The sequence below is a fragment of the Portunus trituberculatus genome, chromosome 41 (assembly GCF_017591435.1).
Source record: "Portunus trituberculatus isolate SZX2019 chromosome 41, ASM1759143v1, whole genome shotgun sequence".
NCBI lineage: Eukaryota > Metazoa > Arthropoda > Malacostraca > Decapoda > Portunidae > Portunus > Portunus trituberculatus.
Genome location: NC_059295.1, coordinates 10,674,542 through 10,695,564, shown reverse-complemented (window position 1 = coordinate 10,695,564; position 21,023 = coordinate 10,674,542). Strand labels below are relative to the sequence as shown.

Below are 21,023 nucleotides of genomic sequence, written 5' to 3'. Positions count from 1 at the left end.
TGCGATTCTCGAATAGTCGATTCTCGCCCACCCCTACTGTAGGATGTGTATGCAATAAGGTGTGCAATATCTGTACTTATTTATTGAAATACTTGTATTCTTGTTATGTATACTGTTTAGTGTTATATTTTTATACTTTAACCTTAAGTCTTTGCCCAGGGTGTGGGTGGCAAGGTCTATCCTCCTCCTTTGTTGTAATTATTTATTTATTCAACAATGAATGTATCAATCAATCAATCCATCCTCCTCCTTTCTTGTAATTATTTATTAATTCAACAATAAATGTATCAATCAATCAAAGAGAGAGAGATGGTGCTGGTGGTGGCGATGACAGAGACAGAGCGGGAAAACTCGACTTATTTATTTACAATTTCGTATTTATTGAACCCAGGGCATCTACAACGAGAACACGTTATCTACGGCGCTGACGGGAAAGGAGGCGTGGCCTATTGAAATTCTGACATCGTCCCGACTATAGACTCAATTTCACTCTCAGTCTCAGGGATATACTCAAGGAATATCCTCAGTTTGCTCAGAGATTGTAGGATGTTTAAGCAATAAGGTGTGCAATATCTGTATTTATTTATCTAAGTACTTGTATACTGTCTATATATATTTATATATTTTGATACTTTAACTCTAAGTCTTTGCCCAGGGGGTGGGTGGCAAGGTTCATCCTCCTCCTTTGTATTTCATTATTAATGCAGCAATAAATGTATCAATCAATCAATCAATATTTCTCAAATATTCTTTTTATCATGATATTTTCCGGGAGAAATTGTGAATCCTGATTTTCCGGATTATAAAACGTCCCCTTTCCGTTAGTTTGCAATCCTTCACCTGATTGGGAACCTAAATTCCCTGGTAATTTTCTGGGGGCTTCGACCCCTTACATCACCCCACTGCAGGGCGTCGCCCTGGACCTTGCTTCACTCTTTGAGATTTCCAGGGGTTGACAGCTATGTATTCACAGGACACGTGCTGCTGTCTTGTTGGTCTACCACTGGCCACAAAAGCAGAGTATGTTGATTATTGGTTGAGAAAACAGCACGACCTCACCACATGCCATGGAGTGAGGAGCATCATGCAGTTGTGTCCTGCCCGCTCCTTTGTTGTATTTCATTATTAATGCAACAATAAATGTACCAATCAATCAATCAGGAGCATCATGTACACTACCCTGTAGTTACTCCAACTCCTTGTTAATAACATATGATACTCTTATACATTTTGCTCTGCACAGCTCCAGCTGCAGTTCAAGTGAAACTTTTTTTCTTTCCAATATTTTGTTGCCATTGGCAGGTCTTCCTCTTGCGTAAGAAAAAAAAAATGCAAGCGTAATGTCTATTTGGCGTTTCTGATTTTCATCATTTGGATACAGAAAACGTAATATCATACAAAATTGGAGTGTTTTTCTTATACACGAAAGTAATGATTTAATAACCTGCATTTCATGTAACATTTTTTTTCTATTGACATGATAAACGATCGAATAAGGAAAATGTTATGATGGGCTAAATATTTAGCAAATACTGATATTGATTGCAATAATGTACTGCTTTTATTGAGGATTTAATACTAGTAAAATAATTCAAAGTTGTTATTTCTAAGCTTTTTATAAGAAAGTTCTGAGTATGAGAAAGGGATATAGGTAACTGCGTGTGAAACCTAATAATTTACGATGAGCCAGCGGCCTCTCTGCAGCTTTCCTCTGCAGCGGCGTGGTGAACAGTAAGCTCTGCCATTACTTCCTTCTTTGCCATCACTGCGAGGCTTGGCGGCTGCTGTTGTTACGTTGCGCGGTGAGTATTGCATGACCAGGGAACTCGTGTGGCTCGGAAAATGGAGTGACATGTGAGGGTGAGGGGGAAAGGAAAGCAAGGCGGCTTGACATGCTAGGTGATTTGGCGGTAATTTCAAGGTGTAGTGTTGAGGGGAAGATGAAGGGCGCGGCGCGGCTGTGGGCTGGTATAGGTGTGCTAACTTTAGTCCATTACTTATTAATACACTACCTGGGTTGTAATGTGTAACACTGGAAATCAAGTTTGTTTATATAAAAGATAGAAGTACAAGTGCCAATTTAAACATGGCCGCCGCCTCGATGTGTTTACAGTGAGCGGCGAACGGGTCCAGCTAACTTTACTGTGAGTGGCACCTACCATCACCCTCACTGGTTGCGGTGATGAAAGGAACCCATAAACAATGCATTGGCTCCCACAAAACTAAGGGAATAACACCTTAAGACTTGGCTGTATGACGAAAACCTAATCGCATTATAATTTTTGTGTAATAAGAGTTAAAGTTATGAGATAAATGAGCCAGATTTTACTAAAGCAACAGGGCCCCGTTAGGACAATTTTCAAAGTATTATGGATGTAAAATACTTAAGCTTAGCAGCTTCCATGGTGACAAGTCAAGGTAACATAGGTGTTTTCAAATGATATTTTGGTTTCATGCTTATTCTATAATGTATGTTGTTTTCACACCCCTGGCCAGTGATATATTACATGGTTTGGCACTGTCCCCAAGAAACCGTCCCGCGCGCTCGCCTCGATTCCCGGCTCCCCCTTCGCAGCTCCTCCACCCAGCTGATTTGACGTCACATAAAATGAGAAATATATGGTATATGATTTTGTTTTTTTGCGTAGGGGTTCCTTCAAACATGTCATGTATTTTAAGGGTTACGCAAGGGTAAAAAGGTTGAGAAACGCTGCCTTATTCGTTACCATATTCTCTCTCTCTCTCTCTCTCTCTCTCTCTCTCTCTCTCTCTCTCTCTCTCTCTCTCTCTCTCTCTCTCTCTCTCTCTCTCTCGCTAATCAATAGCGTGGCTTCATATATGTGGCGTCAAATCAGCTGGGTGGAGGAGCTGCGAAATGGGAGCCGGGAATCGAGGCGAGCGCGCGGGACGGTTTCTCGGGGACAGTGCCCATGATTTCATTAGTAACTTCACATAACCCAAAGTTCCTTGAAGGATCGTTTGTTATTTTCATGTGACGACATCTGAGATAAGGCACCTTTTAACTCCTGACATTCCTCAGATTAGGCTGCAACAGTCTTGTAGAGTGCATGGAAATATATTACTGTAATAATCATTGAAGATTGCATGAAAATGCATTGCTATAATAATCCTTTCCAATGGTTAGAAAGGAAAAAAAAAAAAAAAAAAAGAGAGCCCTGCATGTATCCATTGAGCACTTACAATGAGTGTGAAACAATCAAGCCTTCAACACTGTACATGCTGCATTCTGGCGGAGCAGGTAAAGGTGTCTGAATGGCCATCCTGTCTTGATTGAGCTATAGTTTCCAAGACATCATTTTGTTCTGCTGCAATGCCATAATGTAATGTGAGGTCATAACTGATACAATCAATTCACATTAAAGTAGTCTGCAGAGTAGCTTGTATTTGAGCAGGTAATAAAGTAGGACAGGTCTGAAGAAGTGATATGCTGGATAGAATGTCGCCTTAACATGGAGGCAGTGGCGTAGTGGATAAGGTGGTGAGCATGGGATTGGGCAGACATCCATGTGTAGGTTCGAATCCCACCACTTACTGCCTTGAAACTTGGCCATTTGTTGAGTGGCTTAAAGTTGCTAACATGTCACCATGATAACCAGGTTCTAGGTGGTTACACCAAAGATGTGCTTGGGTGGTGATATGGACCCTAATATGGGTACCACTATGAATAGAATTGCCTTTGCCACTAATGGGTGGAAGCTGAACATTGCTATCCATACTCTTCAAGTTACCTACAGGCATTATAAGTAGAGATGTACCGATGCATCGGTATCGGAATCGGCAATATCAGTCCATTTTTTGGGTATTGGTATCGGTATCGGCTTATTTTATGCCGATACTTCCGATACCTAAAAGGAATTTACTACTTAGTGATATATTTGATATAAGATATTGATGATACCAAATTAATATACGGCATATTAAGTTTCCGTGGTGATTACAGTATGTCATAGAATACTGCTTTCTGTGGTAATAAGCCACAACCTCTAAATTGGATGTGTATGAAACGCGTATAGGCTGAACTCTGGCATCCTGTCACATGGTCGGTCATGAGTCACCACGCATTCTCACTGTCTCTCAGTCAGCCGCTGCTCCTCCACCCACACAAAGTTCACACAGGTGAAAAGCTTATGTTTTTGAACAATAATCTAAGAATGTCAAATTTCAGATATTGAGAATCCAACAAAATGATTTGGTATATATATATATATATATATATATATATATATATATATATATATATATATATATATATATATATATATATATATATAGTATATATAGTAGGCATTTTGCATTATTGTAATTAACAGCATATTCTTATTTGGTTTATAATTAATAGTGCTAGTGCTAGTTTTTTCCAAGATATCATACTGGAATAGGTGGAAGCTCGAATTATATATGTATATTGATTTTAATGCAAGTTTAATTTTTGAGTTACTTGTGTTAACCTAAGCATGTAAAAATTCCGTAACTAAGAAAGTAACGATTCTGTTTTGTAATCATGTGCATTGTGTATAATATGTTACATATTAATTGTTTAAGATCATAGCAATACACTAGTAATTTAGAGTAAACTAAAAAAAATTCTATTTAATTGAAAAGATTAGGTGAAAGCTCATTTTTGAATTGGTCTACTAATGTGTAATGAATTAATATCAAAGGATGTCAGATTTAATTAAAAAAAAACATACAATAAAATGAGTTTCTTTTGCTAATATTTTGTGTCTGTTTTACAATTTTAATAATTAAAAAAATATTTTTGATCGCCAAAATATCTTCAATAAAATTAATAATGAAAATGCACAAGACCAAATGGTCGCTAAAGGAGTAAGAAGTAAGAATTTAAAATAACTGACAAGAATCAGAAGACTGAGAAGATATTCATTCCAATTACTGAGTAATTTACCTTTGCAAATGGCTTCAAAACGTTCTCAGAAGGACTTACAGTATCCCCCAAAACAAAGCCTCCCATCTGATAATGCTTGCTGTCCACCAACTCATCCTGGTGTCCAGTGCAGTAATCACTATAAGTAGTAGTATCGGTGGTATCGGTATCGGTAGTAGTATCGGTATTGGCCCAATTAGGTGGTATCAGTATCAGTATCGGTACATCTCTAATTATAAGCCATAGCATTAAAAAGAAATAAATAAATAAAAAAAAATAATAATAATTAATAAAAAATAGGCTAAGGGACCTCTCTCATTTCTGTGAACAACCTGTGCCTTGAGCAGCTGCCAAACATAGTCCCCACAGAGTAGTTTCCCTTGCTCCATAATGGCTAATAACAGGACGTATTTCATAATTGTCATATGTATTCAGCAAGTTTTTTTTGTTCATTTATATCATCAGCTATTTACTTCTAAGTTGCATAAACTTCAAGGAGTTTGTGGTTAAGACTGCTGCAATCTCTGTGAGGGATATCAGTGAACTGTAAGAAACTTTCCCTCTGGGCAGTATGTCAGGCAATTCTGCTGGTCTGCTTATCAGTTGTCAAGTGGGTGGAGCTCCGAAGACATTAGGGTCTAAGCCCTTAGGAGAACTGAAAAAGACTCCTCAATTTTAATTGAAGATAGACAACTTGGGTGTCCTGGTGAGAGGAATACAGTACTTATGTCTAACCTGAACAAATATCAGACTGGCTCACCTTAGTTGAACTTAACAAGCACATTGTAGGGCAGTGTCCATGCCACTAACCATGGATAATGGATTATGGTAGCTGGACACTACAATAGTTGTATTCCTCTCCCATTATGTTTGTTTTAGTGATTGATGACTTTGCCATGTTGTTGGCTTCATGAGAGATGCTTAAATCCCCACAGAAATATGTATAACCATGTATCATGATGCTACTGAGTATCCTATATCATGCTATATATATTTTGATTATATGGCACAAATTATTTACAATGAAAAAGTAAAAGATAAGACTACTTTTTTTTATCTTCATTGTCAAAAAACTTTAATGTCATTAAAATATTGATAGCAGTATTACTAGATAATAAAAAAGATATTTATTTTAAACATAATTTAACCCTAGCTGTGTTTTGCTTTACTTCCAACTTCAACATATTACACTCAGCTTGGTATGATGTCTCGTTATCCTTGTAGTTATTGGATTTTTTACTTCTTTAGACATATTCCCTTTAGTTAGATACACTCCCTCACCTCTAAGCACTCAAGTTCAGTAGTCTTCATATTGTTGTTTTTCAATACTGTTCTTATTTTTTCTCTAGTATGATTATAATTATCCTTAAAGTATCTCTGCATCATATTCCTGTGAATGATATGTGTAGAAAATTTTAGAATATCAAGCCAGAATAATAAATGTGTAATTTACAGAGTAACTAAAACCAAGGCTTCAAGCAAGATGGGGAAACATAAGAAGCAAGAGAAAAGGCCCAAGAGTGACTCTGAATCTGACTCTGACTCAGACTCTGGACCTGATGATGTGAGTGTTGATGTTGAGAAGTCTGCTTTGTTTGGCTGTGTTGGTGTTGATGTGCTCACTTGTGATTCCATGTCACTGTTTCTTAATTAGGGTTCATCATACATTCTTAAGATTTTAAGTTGTGAATGTGCATCTCATTCCAGTATTTTCTTCTTCGCCTCTTCATCTGGACAGTACTAACTTACTTTGCTTTTTCTATTGTTAATCCATTTGTTACTGATGCTGACAACTGGTCTTAGGTCTCTCTCTCTCTCTCTCTCTCTCTCTCTCTCTCTCTCTCTCTCTCTCTCTCTCTCTCTCTCTCTCTCTCTCTCTCTCTCTCTCTCTCTCTCTCTCTCTCTAATAATATATATATATATATATATATATATATATATATATATATATATATATATATATATATATATATATATTTATTTATTATTATTATTTTTTTTTTTAAAGGCTTATCTTGAAAATAGTATTTATATCTTTTTTGTCTACATATTCAGAAATTTCCTTTTCTATTTACTTATTTTGTGAATTCATAAATTTTACTTGTCATCTTGAAAAAATTTCATCTTTGATTAGAAAATTTAATTTTCGTGCATCATCTGTGCTCATAAAAGTAAAACTAAGACACTCATTATATTGTGGGAAAGAAACCTTTAGTAATAAATAGCAAAAAACTTTTTCTGTTTGAAATAAGTTGTCAAGAAGATATTGTATCTTTACTTACCAGAGAAATCAGCCGGCAAAGAAGTCCAAGGGTGAGGGCTCTGCTTCGAAGAGGCTCAAGACTGACAAAGGAGAGACTTACTTTGAGCTGGAGCGAAACCGTCGGGTCACCATCAGAGAGTTCAAAAATAAACTGTTCATTGACATCCGTGAGTTCTATGAGAAGGATGGAGAATACCTGCCAGGGAAGAAAGGTGAGATGCTGGCCACCTCATTCATTCCATGTGGAAATTTCTATTGGTTGCATTAGAAGTGAACTGCACCTTCCTCTTCCCATGGATAGAATTCATTCATTCTTATACAGGAGTGTGGCGTGTTGTTAGCTGCCCAAAACCTTGAAATTTGAAGTTTCATTGAAGAATAGACATGCAGGATGCATTTGTGCTCTGATCATTTTTCTCCCCCCATTTTTGTTTTATTTATTTGTTTAAATTATTTATTTTATTTTTATTTATGCATTTACTTATTTACTATTCTTTATTAGTCAGTTTCACTGATTCAAGTTTCCATTTGTCAGATATGTTTTCCTTTAAAGGTAGTGATGGTGATGTGTGTGTGTGTGTGTGTGTGTGTGTGTGTGTGTGTGTGTGTGTGTGTGTGTGTATATTTACCTAGTTGTATTTACCTAGTTGTAGTTTTACAGGGCCTGGGCTTTATGCTCGTGTGGTCCCGTCTCCATATCTACACTTATCCAATTTTTCTTTAAAACTATGTACACTCTTTGCTGACACCACTTCTTCACTCAAACTGTTCCAAGTCTCAACACATCTTTATGGAAACTAAATTTTTTAACATCTCTCAGACATCGTCCCTTCCTTAGTTTCTTACTATGCGATCTTGTGCTTCTAATGTCATATTCTTCTCTCAGGATCAGTTTCTCATTATCCACTTCATCCATTCCGTTAATCAATTTATAAACTTGTATCAGATCCCCTCTCTCTCTTCTCTGCTCCAAGGTTGGTAGATCCATAGCCTTTAGTCTCTCCTCATATGTCATCCCTTTAAATTCTGGAACCATTCTTGTAGCCATTTTTTGTAGTCTCTCTAATTTTCTTATGTGTTTCTTTTTATGGGAGTCCACACAACTCCTGCATATTCCAATCTAGGTCTTATTTTAGTACTTATCAATTTCTTCATCATTTCCTTGTCCATATAGTGAAATGCTACTCCAATATTCCTTAGCAAATTATACGTCTCTGAAAATTCTATCAATATGGCTTACCGGTTGATTATTTTCTTCCATTGTCACTCCCAAGTCCTTTTCCTTTTTTACTTTTTCTAGTTCTACTCCATCTCCCATCTTATAGATTCCCACTGGTCATCTTTCACTTTTTCCCATTTCCATGACATGGCTTTTGTCCACATTGAATTCCATCTCCCATTTTTTGCTCCATTTCCAGATCTTGTTTAAGTCTTCCTGTAGTATTTCACAATCCTCTTTTGTTTAATGACTGCACAGTTTCGCATCGTCCGCAAACAGATTTATGTAGCTGTTCACTCCTCTGGCATGTCATTTATATATATGAGAAAAGTATTGGTGCCAATACTGACCCCTGTGGCACTCCGCTGTCTACTGTTCTCCACTTGGACTTCATATCTTTAACTATCGTCTTTATTTCTCTCCCCCTTAAGTAATTCTTCATCCATCTCAATGTGCTTCCTTTTAAGCCACCCTTCTCCTCTAACTTCCATAGTAATCTTTCATGTGGCACTTTATCAAATGCCTTTTTTAGATCTAAATAAATACAGTCAACCCATCCCTCTCTCTCTTGTACTTTATCATCTATTCTAGAGTAGAAACTCAATAAATTTGTTACACATGACCGACCTTTTCCAAAACCAAATTGGCTATTTGATAATATTTTGTTTTCAAGGAACTCAATCCATTGCTTCTTTATTACTTTTTCACACATCTTGCATATTACACTAGTTAGTGATACCGGTCTGTAATTTAAAGGTTCTTCCTTCCTTCTGCTCTTATATATGGGAACCATATGTGTGTGTGTGTGTGTGTGTGTGTGTGTGTGTGTGTGTGTGTGTGTGTGTGTGTGTGTGTGTGTGTTTACCTAGTTGTATTTACCTAGTTGTAGTTTTACAGGGCCTGGGCTTTATGCTCGTGTGGCCCTGTCTCCATATCTACACTTATCCAATTTTTCTTTAAAACTATGCACACTCGTTGCTGACACCACTTCTTAACTCAAACTGTTCCAAGTCTCAACACATCTTTGCGGGAAACTATATTTTTTAATATCTCTTAGACTTCTTCCCTTCCTCAGCTTTTTACTATGTGATCTTGTGCTTCTAATGTCATATTCTTTTCTCAGGATCAGATTCTCATTATCCACTTGGTCCATTCCATTGATCAATTTATAAACTTGTATCAGATCCCCTCTCTCCCTTCTCTGTTCCAGGGTTGGTAGATCCATAGCCTTTAGTCTCCTCATATGTCATCCCTTCAAATTCTGGAACCATTCTTGTAGCCATTTTTTGTAGTCTCTCCAACTTCCTTATGTGTTTCTTTTTATGGGGGGTCCACACTACTCCTGCATATTCCAATCTTGGTCTTATTATAGTACTTATCAATTTCTTCATCATTTCTTTGTCCATGTAGTGAAATGCTATTTCAATATTCCTTAGCAAATTATATGTCTGAAAATTCTATCAATATGGCTTACCGGTTGATTATTTTCTTCCATCGTCACTCCCAAATCCTTTTCCTTTTTTACTTTCTCCAGTTCTACTCCATCTCCCATCTTATATATTCCCACAGGTCGTCTTTCACTCTTTCCCATTTCCATGACTTGGCTTTTGTCCACATTTAATTCCATATCCCACTTTTTACTCCATTCACAGATCTTACTTAGGTCTTCCTGCAGTATTTCACAATCCTCTTTTTGCTTTATAACTCTGTACAGTTTTGCATCGTCCGCAAACAGATTTATGTAGCTGTTCACTCCTGGCATGTTGTTTATATATATATGGGAAAAAGTATTGGCACCAATACTGACCCCTGTGGCACTCCACTTTCTATAGAACTGCTCTCCACTTGGACTTCATATCTTTGACTACTGTCCTTATTTCTCTCCCCCTCAAATAATTTTCCATCCATCTCAATGTGCTTCTTTTTAAGCCACCCTTCTCTAACTTCCACAGTAATCTTGTATGTGGCACTTTATCAAATGCCTTTTTTAAATCCAAATAAATACAGTCAACCCATCCCTCTCTCTCTTGTACTCTGTCAACTATTCTAGAGTAGAAACTCAGTAAATTTGTTACACACGACTGCCCTTTTCTAAAACCAAATTGGCTATTTGATAATAATTTGTTGTCTTCAAGGAACTCGATCCATTGTTTCTTTATTACTCTTTCACACATCTTACATATTACACTAGTTAGTGATACCAGTCTGTAATTTAAAGGTTCTTCCTTCCTTCCGCTCTTATATATGGGAACCACCTCAGCTCTTTTCCATTCTACTGGTACTGTTCCATTTTCTATTGAGCATTTTATGATGTATATAGGACTTGCTAGTTCTTCCCTACATTCTTTCAGTATTCTGCCTGAGACTTCATCTGGTCCCATTGCCTTCTCTTCATCCAGTTCCTTCATTAACTTTTTTATTTCAAGCTTGGTTACTTTAATCTCTTTCTTATAGATGGTCTCTCTATTACCCTGTGGCCTTTCAAATTTAGATTCCTTAGTAAAGACCTCCTGAAATTTGCTATTTAACAGTTCTGCTGTACTTTTGGGTCTTCCATCATCCCGTTCTCTCCTTTTAACCTTTCTATTGTTTCTTTTTGCCTTATTTTCCCATTGATGAATCTGTAGAACAATTTTGGTTGCTCCTTGCATTTTTCGACTGTCCTTTTCATAGTTCCTCTCCTCTTCCTTCCTCACTTTAACATATTCATTTTTCGCTGTTTTGAAGTTTTCCTTATTTACTGCATTTCTATTTCTCCACCTTTTCCATGCTCCATCTCTTTTCTCCTTTGCCCTGGCACACCTTGTGTTAAACCAATCTTTCTTTCCTTCTTCTTCAGGTCTATATTTAGGGACATATTCCCTGACTCCTGTTTTGTATATTTCCAAAAATAAGTTATATTTCTCTTGCACCCTGTCATAATTTTCCATCTCCTCCCATTTAGCGTATTTGAAATAGTTTGCTAACTGTTCTAATGATCTTGCTAATTGTATGCCTCCCCTCCTCCTGTAGCCTCGCTGCACAAGGCTTTTTTCTTCCTCTCACCCTTATTCTGTCCAAGTCTCTATTACAAGAATTAACCAGTATTCTCAATCATTCATACCTTTCTCTGGTAAACTCTGGAATTCCCTGCCTGCTTTTATATTTCCATCTTCCTATGACTTGATTTCTTTTAAGAGTGAGGTTTCAAGACATTTGTCCCTCACTTCTGGATAACTCTTATGATCTTTAAGGGAACTGGCGACCCAATGGGCTTTTTTTTTTTTTTCCAAAATTTTTTTTGCCCTTGGCTATTTTCCTCTCATTCAAAAGAAAAAAGAAAGAAAAATAAATAAATAAAATAGATAAAAAAATCTATACATTCCTTTAGTGCTCAGCCTGACACCATCTGGGCCCATTGCTTTTCTGACATCAAAATTTTCTAGTCTTCCTAAATCTTGTTTTGTGCACTATGATTTCCTGCAAGCCTGTACAGTGCGATGTTCTATTTGGTTTAGTACAATCCTCCCCTTCAGTGAACACAGTTTTGAAGCTCTCATTTAATTATTTCACTCATTTCCTCTGCTATTTGGTATGTCTTCCCTCCATTAACTATTTTTTCTGTTGTTTCCTTGCTCTTCATCTTACCATTAATATACTTGTAGAAAAGCTGGGGTTCATCTTTGCTTTTCCACACCACATCCTTCCCAAAGTTTCTTTCTTCTCTCTTCTTACTCTAACATATTCATTTCTAGTATCCTTACACTGCTGTCTGTTGCTTTCATTTCTCTGCTTTTTGAGTTTCTTCTGAGCTTTATCTTTTTTCCCTCTTAGCTTCTATATATCTGCCATTGTACCAGGCTCATATACTCTTCTCTATAGATTGGTATGTATTTCCTCACTCCCTCGTTATACTTCTGTAGGAATAATTCATATTTCCCCTGTACTATCTTGCCGTTCATGATGTTCCTCCATTCTATGCCACCAAAAGATTGACTAAACTTTTCAAAATTTTCTCTTGCATAATTTAATCTCTCCTTTTTGTAGTCTTCCCTTTCCTACATTTCTAATTCTAATGTTACATGGTCACTTCCCATTGGACTCTGATATTGAATGATAAGAAGAGACTCTGGCTTCTTTGTGAATACAGTGGAGACTCATTACTTGAACTTAATTAGTTCCAAATGGCTGTTTGAGTATTAAAAAGTTTGACTATTAATACCTATAAATCAGGTAATTCATTCTAATCTTAGCAAAACCTCAAATTTGTAATTATTATTATTTATTTATTTATTTATTTATTATTTTTTGTATATGCCATAAGTGAAGCCTGGTTATGGATAACGTAGAAGGGTGGGGAGGAGGAGGAAGGTCGCCGGAGGATGAGTCACCATCCATGAAAATGTCTGGTAACATTTCTCCTGGTGTGATTCCTCTGAATCCACTATTGGAGTGCTGTGGCTCACTAACACTTGCACTCTCACGAAATTCCTTATTTTCATTACTTATGAGCCTTTTTGGTGCCATCGCAAGTTTCTAAATGAAAAACTACCAACAACGCAGAAGATTTTTTTTTTTTTTTTTTTTTTTCAAGACTGCGACAGGACTAGGGATGCGCACTGGCATCCGGTATGCCAGTATTATTGTAATATGGTATCAGTTATACAGTATCAGAATGGTACAGTGGCAGCTGCGAGAAGGGCGATGACAGAGCTTTGTATATGACCAAATGGGCGACCGTTTGATTACCAGATATTTTCACCACTAATAAGCCTTTGGTGTTAATGTAAGTTTATAAATGAAAAACTACAGATAGAATGCAGGAGAATGTTATTCTGATGACCATGGCAGCACAAGTCACAACTGGCAGATGGGGAAGGGGGATGCCAGGGAGCCTTTGTTTACAATCACTTGTGTGGACGTTCGACTATCAGGTATTTTTTCCAAGTATTAAATCGAACTTTTGCGTTTGAGTATTTAGACGTTTGAATATTGAGTCTCCACTGTACTAGGTCAAGCAGTGATGGTTCTTCTTCACCTCTGTACCTTGTTGATTCTTCCAGTCACTGATCCAGTGTATTCACCATAGTTAACTGTAACATCTCTTCACTTCACGATGCAGCATTACCCATTACTTCCATCTTTCTCCAGTTTACTCTTTTGCAATTGAAGTCACCTACTAATAGTATTGTATGGAGTAGGCAGTAGTCACCTGCCGCCCGGTGGAATACTCCAGGAGAGGTACTTACGGGGATGTAGGCAGTGCTGCAGACTGAGTGATTCCCCGTGTCCTCTCTTCCCGGTTCCCTTTGTGGTCTCATTTATACAATTGAGCAGCTGCAGCCTGCCCTCTAAAGACAACTTCTACTACTTCCTACACTACACTACAACACCTTACACTTTTACACTCTCTTCAAATCAAAATTTAATAATGGCTTCACCACGCCCTGCCTCGGAGTCCCCCTCTGGGGAGGGGACCATAAATGTCCCCAGGTCGGACTGCCCTCTGCTGTCGACCTTGGGTGTCTTGACACTTCATCTAATACTTTCACTATCAATTTCTGCAACATTCGTGGCCTTCGTTCTAATTTTCAATCTGTGGAACACCACCTCTCCTCTACTAAACCTCATCTTCTCTTCCTAACTGAAACACAGTTGTCTGTGACTACTGACAGCAGCCCCTTTTCTGTTCCCTCCTACTTGCTCTATCCTCATTTTCAATCCAAAGCTGGATGTTGCGCATACGTGCGTAACGACACCACTTGCTCTCGTGCCCACAATCTTGAATCTTCAGAATTTTCTACCATCTGGCTAAGACTTCAATGTCACTCTCTAACTAAATTCATCTGTGCTGTATACCTCTCACCTAATTCCTCTGACTATGTAAAATTCTTTGACTATTTGACTTCCAAGGTGGAGCACATCTTATCTCACTTTCCTTTTGCTGAGATCTCCATTTTAGGGATTTCAATGTTCACCACCAGCTTTGGCTTTCATCTTCTTTCACTGACCAACCTGGTGAACAAACCTTCAACTTTGCTATCCTTCATGACCTAGAGCAGCTAGTGAAGTTCCCTACCCGTATTCCTGACCGCCTTGGAGACACGCCCAACATTCTTGATCTTTTCCTAACCTCCAACCCTTCTGCTTACTCTGTTAAACTTTCCTCTCCGTTGGGCTCCTCCGACCACAATCTAATTTCCGTTACCAGTTCTATCACTCCAGTGCAGCCTCAGGACCCGCCTAAGCGGAGGTGCTTCTGGCATTTTAACTCTGCTAAGTGGGAGGAACTAAGGCAGTACTATTCTGATTTCCTTGGGATGATTATTGTTTTCATGTCAGAGATCCTTCTCTTTGTGCCGAGCGCATAACAGAGGTGATTATCTCTGGCATGGAGCTATACATTCCTCATACTTTCTCTAACCCTAAAGCTAAAAAGCCTTGGTTTAACTCTGCTTGTTCTCGTGCTGTCAATGATAGAGAGGCGGCTCACAAACGGTTCCGTAGCCATCCAACTGCTGAAACTCATGCCCTATATATTTCTGCCCGTAATCATGCCAAATCTATTCTCCAACTTACTAAAAACTCTTTCATCAATAGAAAATGTCAAAGTCTTTCCAATTCTAACTCCTCTCGAGATTTCTGGCATCTAGCCAATAATATCTCTAACAACTTTACTTCTTCGTCTTTCCCTCCTTTACTTCATCCAGATGGCTCTACAGCTGTCTCTTCTTTTCTAAAGCTGAACTCTTCGCTCAAACCTTTGCTACCAACTCAACTTTGGATGATTCTGGGCATATTCCTCCTACTCCTCCACCCTCTGACTACTTCATCCCTAAAATTAAAATTCTTTATAAAGACGTTTTCCTGGCCCTCTCTGGCCTTGATTCTCGGAAGGCTTACGGTCCGGATGGAGTCCCTCCTGTTGTTCTCAAAACTGTGCTTCCGAACTCGCTCACTGCCTGGTCAAACTCTTTCATCTGTGTCTCTACTTCTATTTATCCTTCTTGCTGGAAGTTTGCTCACATTCAACCTGTCCCTAAAAAGGTGACCACTCCAATCCTTCTAACTACCGCCCTATAGCTTTGATTTCCTGCCTTTCTAAAGCCTTTGAGTCTATCCTTAATAGGAAGATAATGAGGCATCTATCAGCTCACAACCTTCTCTCTGATTGCCAGTATGGTTTCCGTAAAGGCAGATCTACTGGTGATCTTCTTACTTTCCTAACTGAATCTTGGTCATCCTCTTTAGGGACTTCGGTGAAACCTTTGCTGTCGGCCTTGACATATCGAAAGCCTTCGATAGAGTCTGGCACAAATCTTTAATTTCTAAACTACCCTCCTACGGATTCTATCCTTCTCTCTGTACCTTCATCTCCAGTTTCCTTTCCGATCGTTCTATTGCTGCTGTAGTAGACGGTCACTGTTCTTCCCTAAAACTATCAACAGTGGTGTTCCACAGGGTTCTGTCCTATCACCCACTCTCTTTCTATTATTCATCAATGATCTCCTAAATCTGACTCAATGCCCTATCCACTCCTATGCTGATGATACCACCTGCATTATTCAACAGCGTTCAACAGACGCCCAACCCAACAACAATTAAATGACTCAAGGCGAGATGCTATAGGACGCCTAACTTCTGATCTTTCACTTGTTTCTGATTGGGGCAGAGAAAACCTGGTTTTGTTCAATGCCTCAAAACTCAATTTCTACAACTATCTACTCGACATAACCTTCCAGACAACTATCCTCTCTTCTTCAATAACACTCAACTTCCCTCTCCTCTACATTAAACACACTCGGTCTATCCTTCACTAAAAATCTAAACTGGAAATTTCACATCTCTACTCTTGCTAAATCAGCTTCCAAGAAGTTAGGTGTCCTATGGCGTCTTCGTCCATTTTTCTCTCCTCCCAGCTGCTTGCTCTGTACAAGGGCCTTATCCGCCCGTGTATGGAGTATGGCTCTCATGTCTGGGGGATCCACACACAGCTTTACTAAACAAGGTGGAATCTAAAGCTTTTCGTCTTATCAACTCTTCTCCTCTAACTGACTGTCTTGATTCTTTAAGTCACCGCCGCAATGTTGCATCTTTATCTGTCTTCTACCGCTGTTTTCATGCTGTCTGCTCTTCTGAACTTGCTAACTGCATGCCTTCCCCTCCTGCGGCCTCGCTGCACAAGACTCTCTACTTCTTCTCATCCCTATTCTGTCCATCTTCCTAATGCAAGAGTTAACCAGTATCTTCACTCCTTCATTCCCTACACTGGTAAACTCTGGAACTCTCTACCTGTGTCTGTATTTCCACCTGCCTATGACTTAAACTCTTTCAAAAGAGGAGTGTCAAGACACCTCTTACGTTAACTGGACCCTCCTTTTAGATTTTTTGTTTTTCTCTTTCTACTTTCCTCTTAACAGGGCCTGGCAACCAGCGGGATTTTTTTTTTTTTTCCAACACTTTGTTTTCCCTTGGCCAGTGCCCTTGTAATGTAAAAAAAAAAAAAAAAAAAAAAAAAATTCCATCTCTTCTTATAATATTATCTAAGCACTTAATTACCTCTACATGCATTTTCTTATGTTCCGTTCTCCATGTATTTGTCTTAGGTGGCACATACATGACTTATGATTCTCCTTTTTTCCATTTCTTTGGTCTTGTTACTCCCATTACTTCTGTTATGCCATCTTCATAGTGCACTTCCTGCACACATATATTATCATGAACCATTATTAGCTCTCCTCCTCCCCTCTTTTCCTTCTCTCTCTCTCTCTCTCTCTCTCTCTCTCTCTCTCTCTCTCTCTCTCTCTCTCTCTCTCTCTCTCTCTCTCTCTCTCTCTCTCTCTCTCTCTCTCTCTCTCTCTCTCTCTCTCTCTCATGTGGGCTTTTCACAGGAATTTATGGGCTAAAGGGGATACTTTTTGGGTACCCCCTATCTCAAAGCCCTCCAAAGCCCACCTGATAGGAAACCGTTGCCCCGAGTGAGGAAGCCCAACCTACACTCGGACCGTGGACAGGATTCGAACCCGTGCGCTTGGAGACCTCTTGGACCCCAAAGCACGCATGGTTCCACTGTACCACGGTGGCCTCCAACTTTTATATCCCTATTCCTTAAAGCTAACATAGAACTCCTCCTTTAACTTTGTTTCAACTATACACATTACATGTGATTGTTTCTCTTTCAAATAGTCTCTTAATCTCCAACACACTGAACAACAACCCCATCTATATATTTATATGTCACTCTTAATTTCTTGCCTTTCCCTCCATTTCTATTTCTTCCATTTCCTCTTTTTCCCAAAGACACCACTTCCTCAGTCTCATATCTAGAACCCTCCTGTAGAATTTCTTCTAGATCTTCATCCTTTTCTAATTTTTTTCCTTAGCTTAATTTCTTAGCACTCTCCTTTTCTCTCTCTCTTCCAGGCTCATATCTCATATCCATATATCTTTAAATTCAGTATCTTCAGCCAATTTCCCTTTTCATGTCATTATCTCCACCACCATTTGAGATCTCATTCTCACTTTCAGTGGTCTCTTTCTTTCTTCACTATACCTTCCCAATCTAAGCATATCCTCCACTTTCTGCTCCAATCCCTGTGTGCTGTCTTGAACCAACTTAATAACATCTTTGCCTCTCTCTCTCTCTCTCTCTCTCTCTCTCTCTCTCTCTCTCTCTCTCTCTCTCTCTCTCTCTCTCTCTCTCTCTCTCTCTCTCTCTCTCTCTCTCTCTCTCTCTCTCTCTCTCTCTCTCTCTCTCTCTCTCTCTCTCTCTCTCTCTCTCTCTTTTTCAACCCCAAAATTAGGATATATTTCCTGTTGTCCACTGTGCCCCCTCTCCAAATCTTCCTTCTCCTGAATTACTTGAATTACTGTGTCCTTTGTCTTTTCTTGTATCTGCTTTTTTTGCTATCTCATAGAATTTAACTTTTTGCTCTTGTTCCTTTCTCCAGGCATTTCTTAATTCCTCCAACTTGATCTCACCCACTCCACTTTCCACTTTACCTGCCCCATCCTGAACTTTTTCTTGTAGATTTTAATGTCTCTTCATATTTGCCACATGCAGCCATTAACATACCATTTTGTCTCTTAAACTCCTCCATCTCCTCTTTCATCACCTGGTTCACTTCTCTTACTTTCTCACATCTATTCTCTCCTTTAGTTCAGTGTTTTCTTTAGTTACTTGTCTTGAATTTCCAGAATACTTGAGATCACTTTCCTTCATGCATCTCAACTCCCTCTTCACGTTCACCAGTACTCTGACATTACCTTTGTCCTCACGAAATCATGAAAATTCCTTATCAGTGTTTTCTTCTCCCAATCTCCTCAGTCCAACTGGTGTTTCAATAAATCTTGTCTCCTTCATAAATAGGAAATGTCAAAATCTTTCAAACTCAAACTCCCCTCGAGACTTCTGGCATCTAGCCTAAAACATCTCCAATAACTTCACTTCTTCATCTTTCCCTCCTTTATTTTATCCTGGTGGCACCACTGCCATCTCTTCTGTCTCAGAAGCTGAACTCTTCTCTCAAACCTTTGCTCACAACTCCACCTTGGATAATTCTGGGCTTGTCCCTCCCCCTCCTCTTCCTCCCTCTGACTATTTCATGTCTACAATTAAAATTCTTTGTAATTATGTTTTCCATGCCCTCGCTAGCCTAAACCCTCGGAATACTTATGGTCCTGATGCTGTCCTTCCTATTGTTCTCAAAAACTATGCTTCAGTGCTTGCACCTTGCCTCGCGAAACTTTCAACTTTGTCTATCGACTTCTACCTTTCCTTCTTACTGGAAGTTTACCTACATTCAGCCTGTTCTTAAAAAGGGTGATCATTCTAATCCCTCAAACTACTGTCCTATAGCTTTAATCTCTGGCTTGTCTAAAGTTTTTGAATCTATCCTGAATAGGAAGATTCTCAACTGTCTGTCACTTCACAATCCTCTATCTGATTGCCAGTACCACTGTTCTCCTAAATCTATTAAGAGTGGGGTTCCTCAGGGTTCTGTCCTGTCACCCACTCTCTTCCTATTATTCATTAATGACCTTAACCAAACTTCTTGCCCTATCCACTCCTACACTGATGATACCACCTGACATCTTTCCATGTCCCTTCAGAGATGACCAACTCTTCAGGAAGTCAACAGATAATGCAGGGACGCCACAAAACGCCTGACTTCTAATCTTTCTAAGATTTCCGATTGGGACAGAGAAAATTTTGTAGTTTTCAATGCCTCAAAAACTCAATTCCTCCATCAGTCAACTCCACACAACCTTCCAGACAACTATCCCCTCTACTTCAATGACACTCAACTGTCTCCCTCTTCCACACTGAATATCCTCAGTCTGTCCTTTACTCATAATCTTAACTGGGGGGGGAGGGACAGCTGGTGTGACAACTGTGGGGTTTAGTGTGGTTTTTCAGACACTTCTTGAGCACCAGTTCCTGCCATTATAATAATAGCATTATGAATGTTTTTCAGGTATCTCTTTGAGCGCAATCCAGTGGAACAAACTGAAATCCATGGTCCCTGACATTGATGAGGTGGTTCAAGAGATGTCCTAAGCAGCCCCAGACTGCCGAGCACCAAATTTATCATTAGAGATTTCTTGCATTATGTGATATGTTAGTACACAGTGTATTGCTGCACTCTTAGTCAGGAAAGTATATTATGAGTCATTTGTTTCTTTTTGAAATGTAATATCAGGATGTATGCAGTAATTTGGATCAATAAATTTCTTTTCTAATATCTGTATAAAAACTTCCACCATTAGGATTATATATTATGATTGTTTATTTTTGCTAAGTTGCTGTAGTGTATCATAGAAACCAGAAACAATTTCTTACATGGCGAGTCCAAAAGTTATTATTGTGTTTGTGTTATGAGTAACAAAAGACCATGCCACAAATTCTAAAGATTACTTTATAGGAGAAGGGAAGCTTTACTCTCCATCTTCTTGATATATTTAGTATTATTATTGCTCACCCTTCCTTTGGAACTATATATGTATGAATGTAGATTTTCATAACTTTTACCATCTAGATTTTACATACCACAGATGTTTCTCAAATAATCAATTTCAACTTTTTGAAATCTTGCCTTCTTTCTTTCTTTTCTATTTATTCCACATCCTAGTCTCACATGCACATATGGGTGGTGCAGCAGTTGCTGCTTTGTGCAGTCTTATTTTTTTGGTTTTTAGTTCTTTTCATTATCCAACCACTATGCAGGTGATTTATACATCTTTGCAATCCTTCTAATACCATATATGTTCAACATCCCATTATTCTGCAACATACTTAATCTCACTTCATCATATATACTAATAGATAGAATCAAGACTCACAAACTTTCTATTGATAGAATTTCCAAAGTGGTGGCTTAATCAGCACGGTCTGCCCACAGGCCATGTTTCATCACAGTATGTCCCCCCTCTCTCTCTCTCTCTCTCTCTCTCTCTCTCTCTCTCTCTCTCTCGTTTTCCCCAGAAGAAAATGGGTATTTGATGCTGAGTCCGGTTTGAAGTGGAAGACCAGCTGTTGTCTCCTGCTTGCATGTTTGACCTTGTGCAAATGGAAAGATCTGGTTGTGTGGAGTGTCATTATATTGCACCAGAGGTTGTCCCTTGCTTGCATTACACAGAGTTGCAACTTACCTAAT

At 38.6% G+C, this 21,023-nt stretch overlaps 1 protein-coding gene across 1 annotated transcript; it reads left to right on the top strand.

The window, feature by feature from the left end:
* Positions 1-1,645: 1,645 nt before the first annotated feature.
* Positions 1,646-20,109, top strand: LOC123516489 (RNA polymerase II transcriptional coactivator-like). The gene is made up of 4 exons (XM_045275844.1): positions 1,646-1,802; positions 6,362-6,470; positions 7,192-7,381; positions 19,845-20,109. Exons 2-4 carry the CDS (start codon positions 6,390-6,392, stop codon positions 19,925-19,927), a joined length of 354 nt encoding a protein of 117 aa, XP_045131779.1. The 5' UTR covers positions 1,646-1,802; positions 6,362-6,389; the 3' UTR covers positions 19,928-20,109.
* Positions 20,110-21,023: the final 914 nt, after the last annotated feature.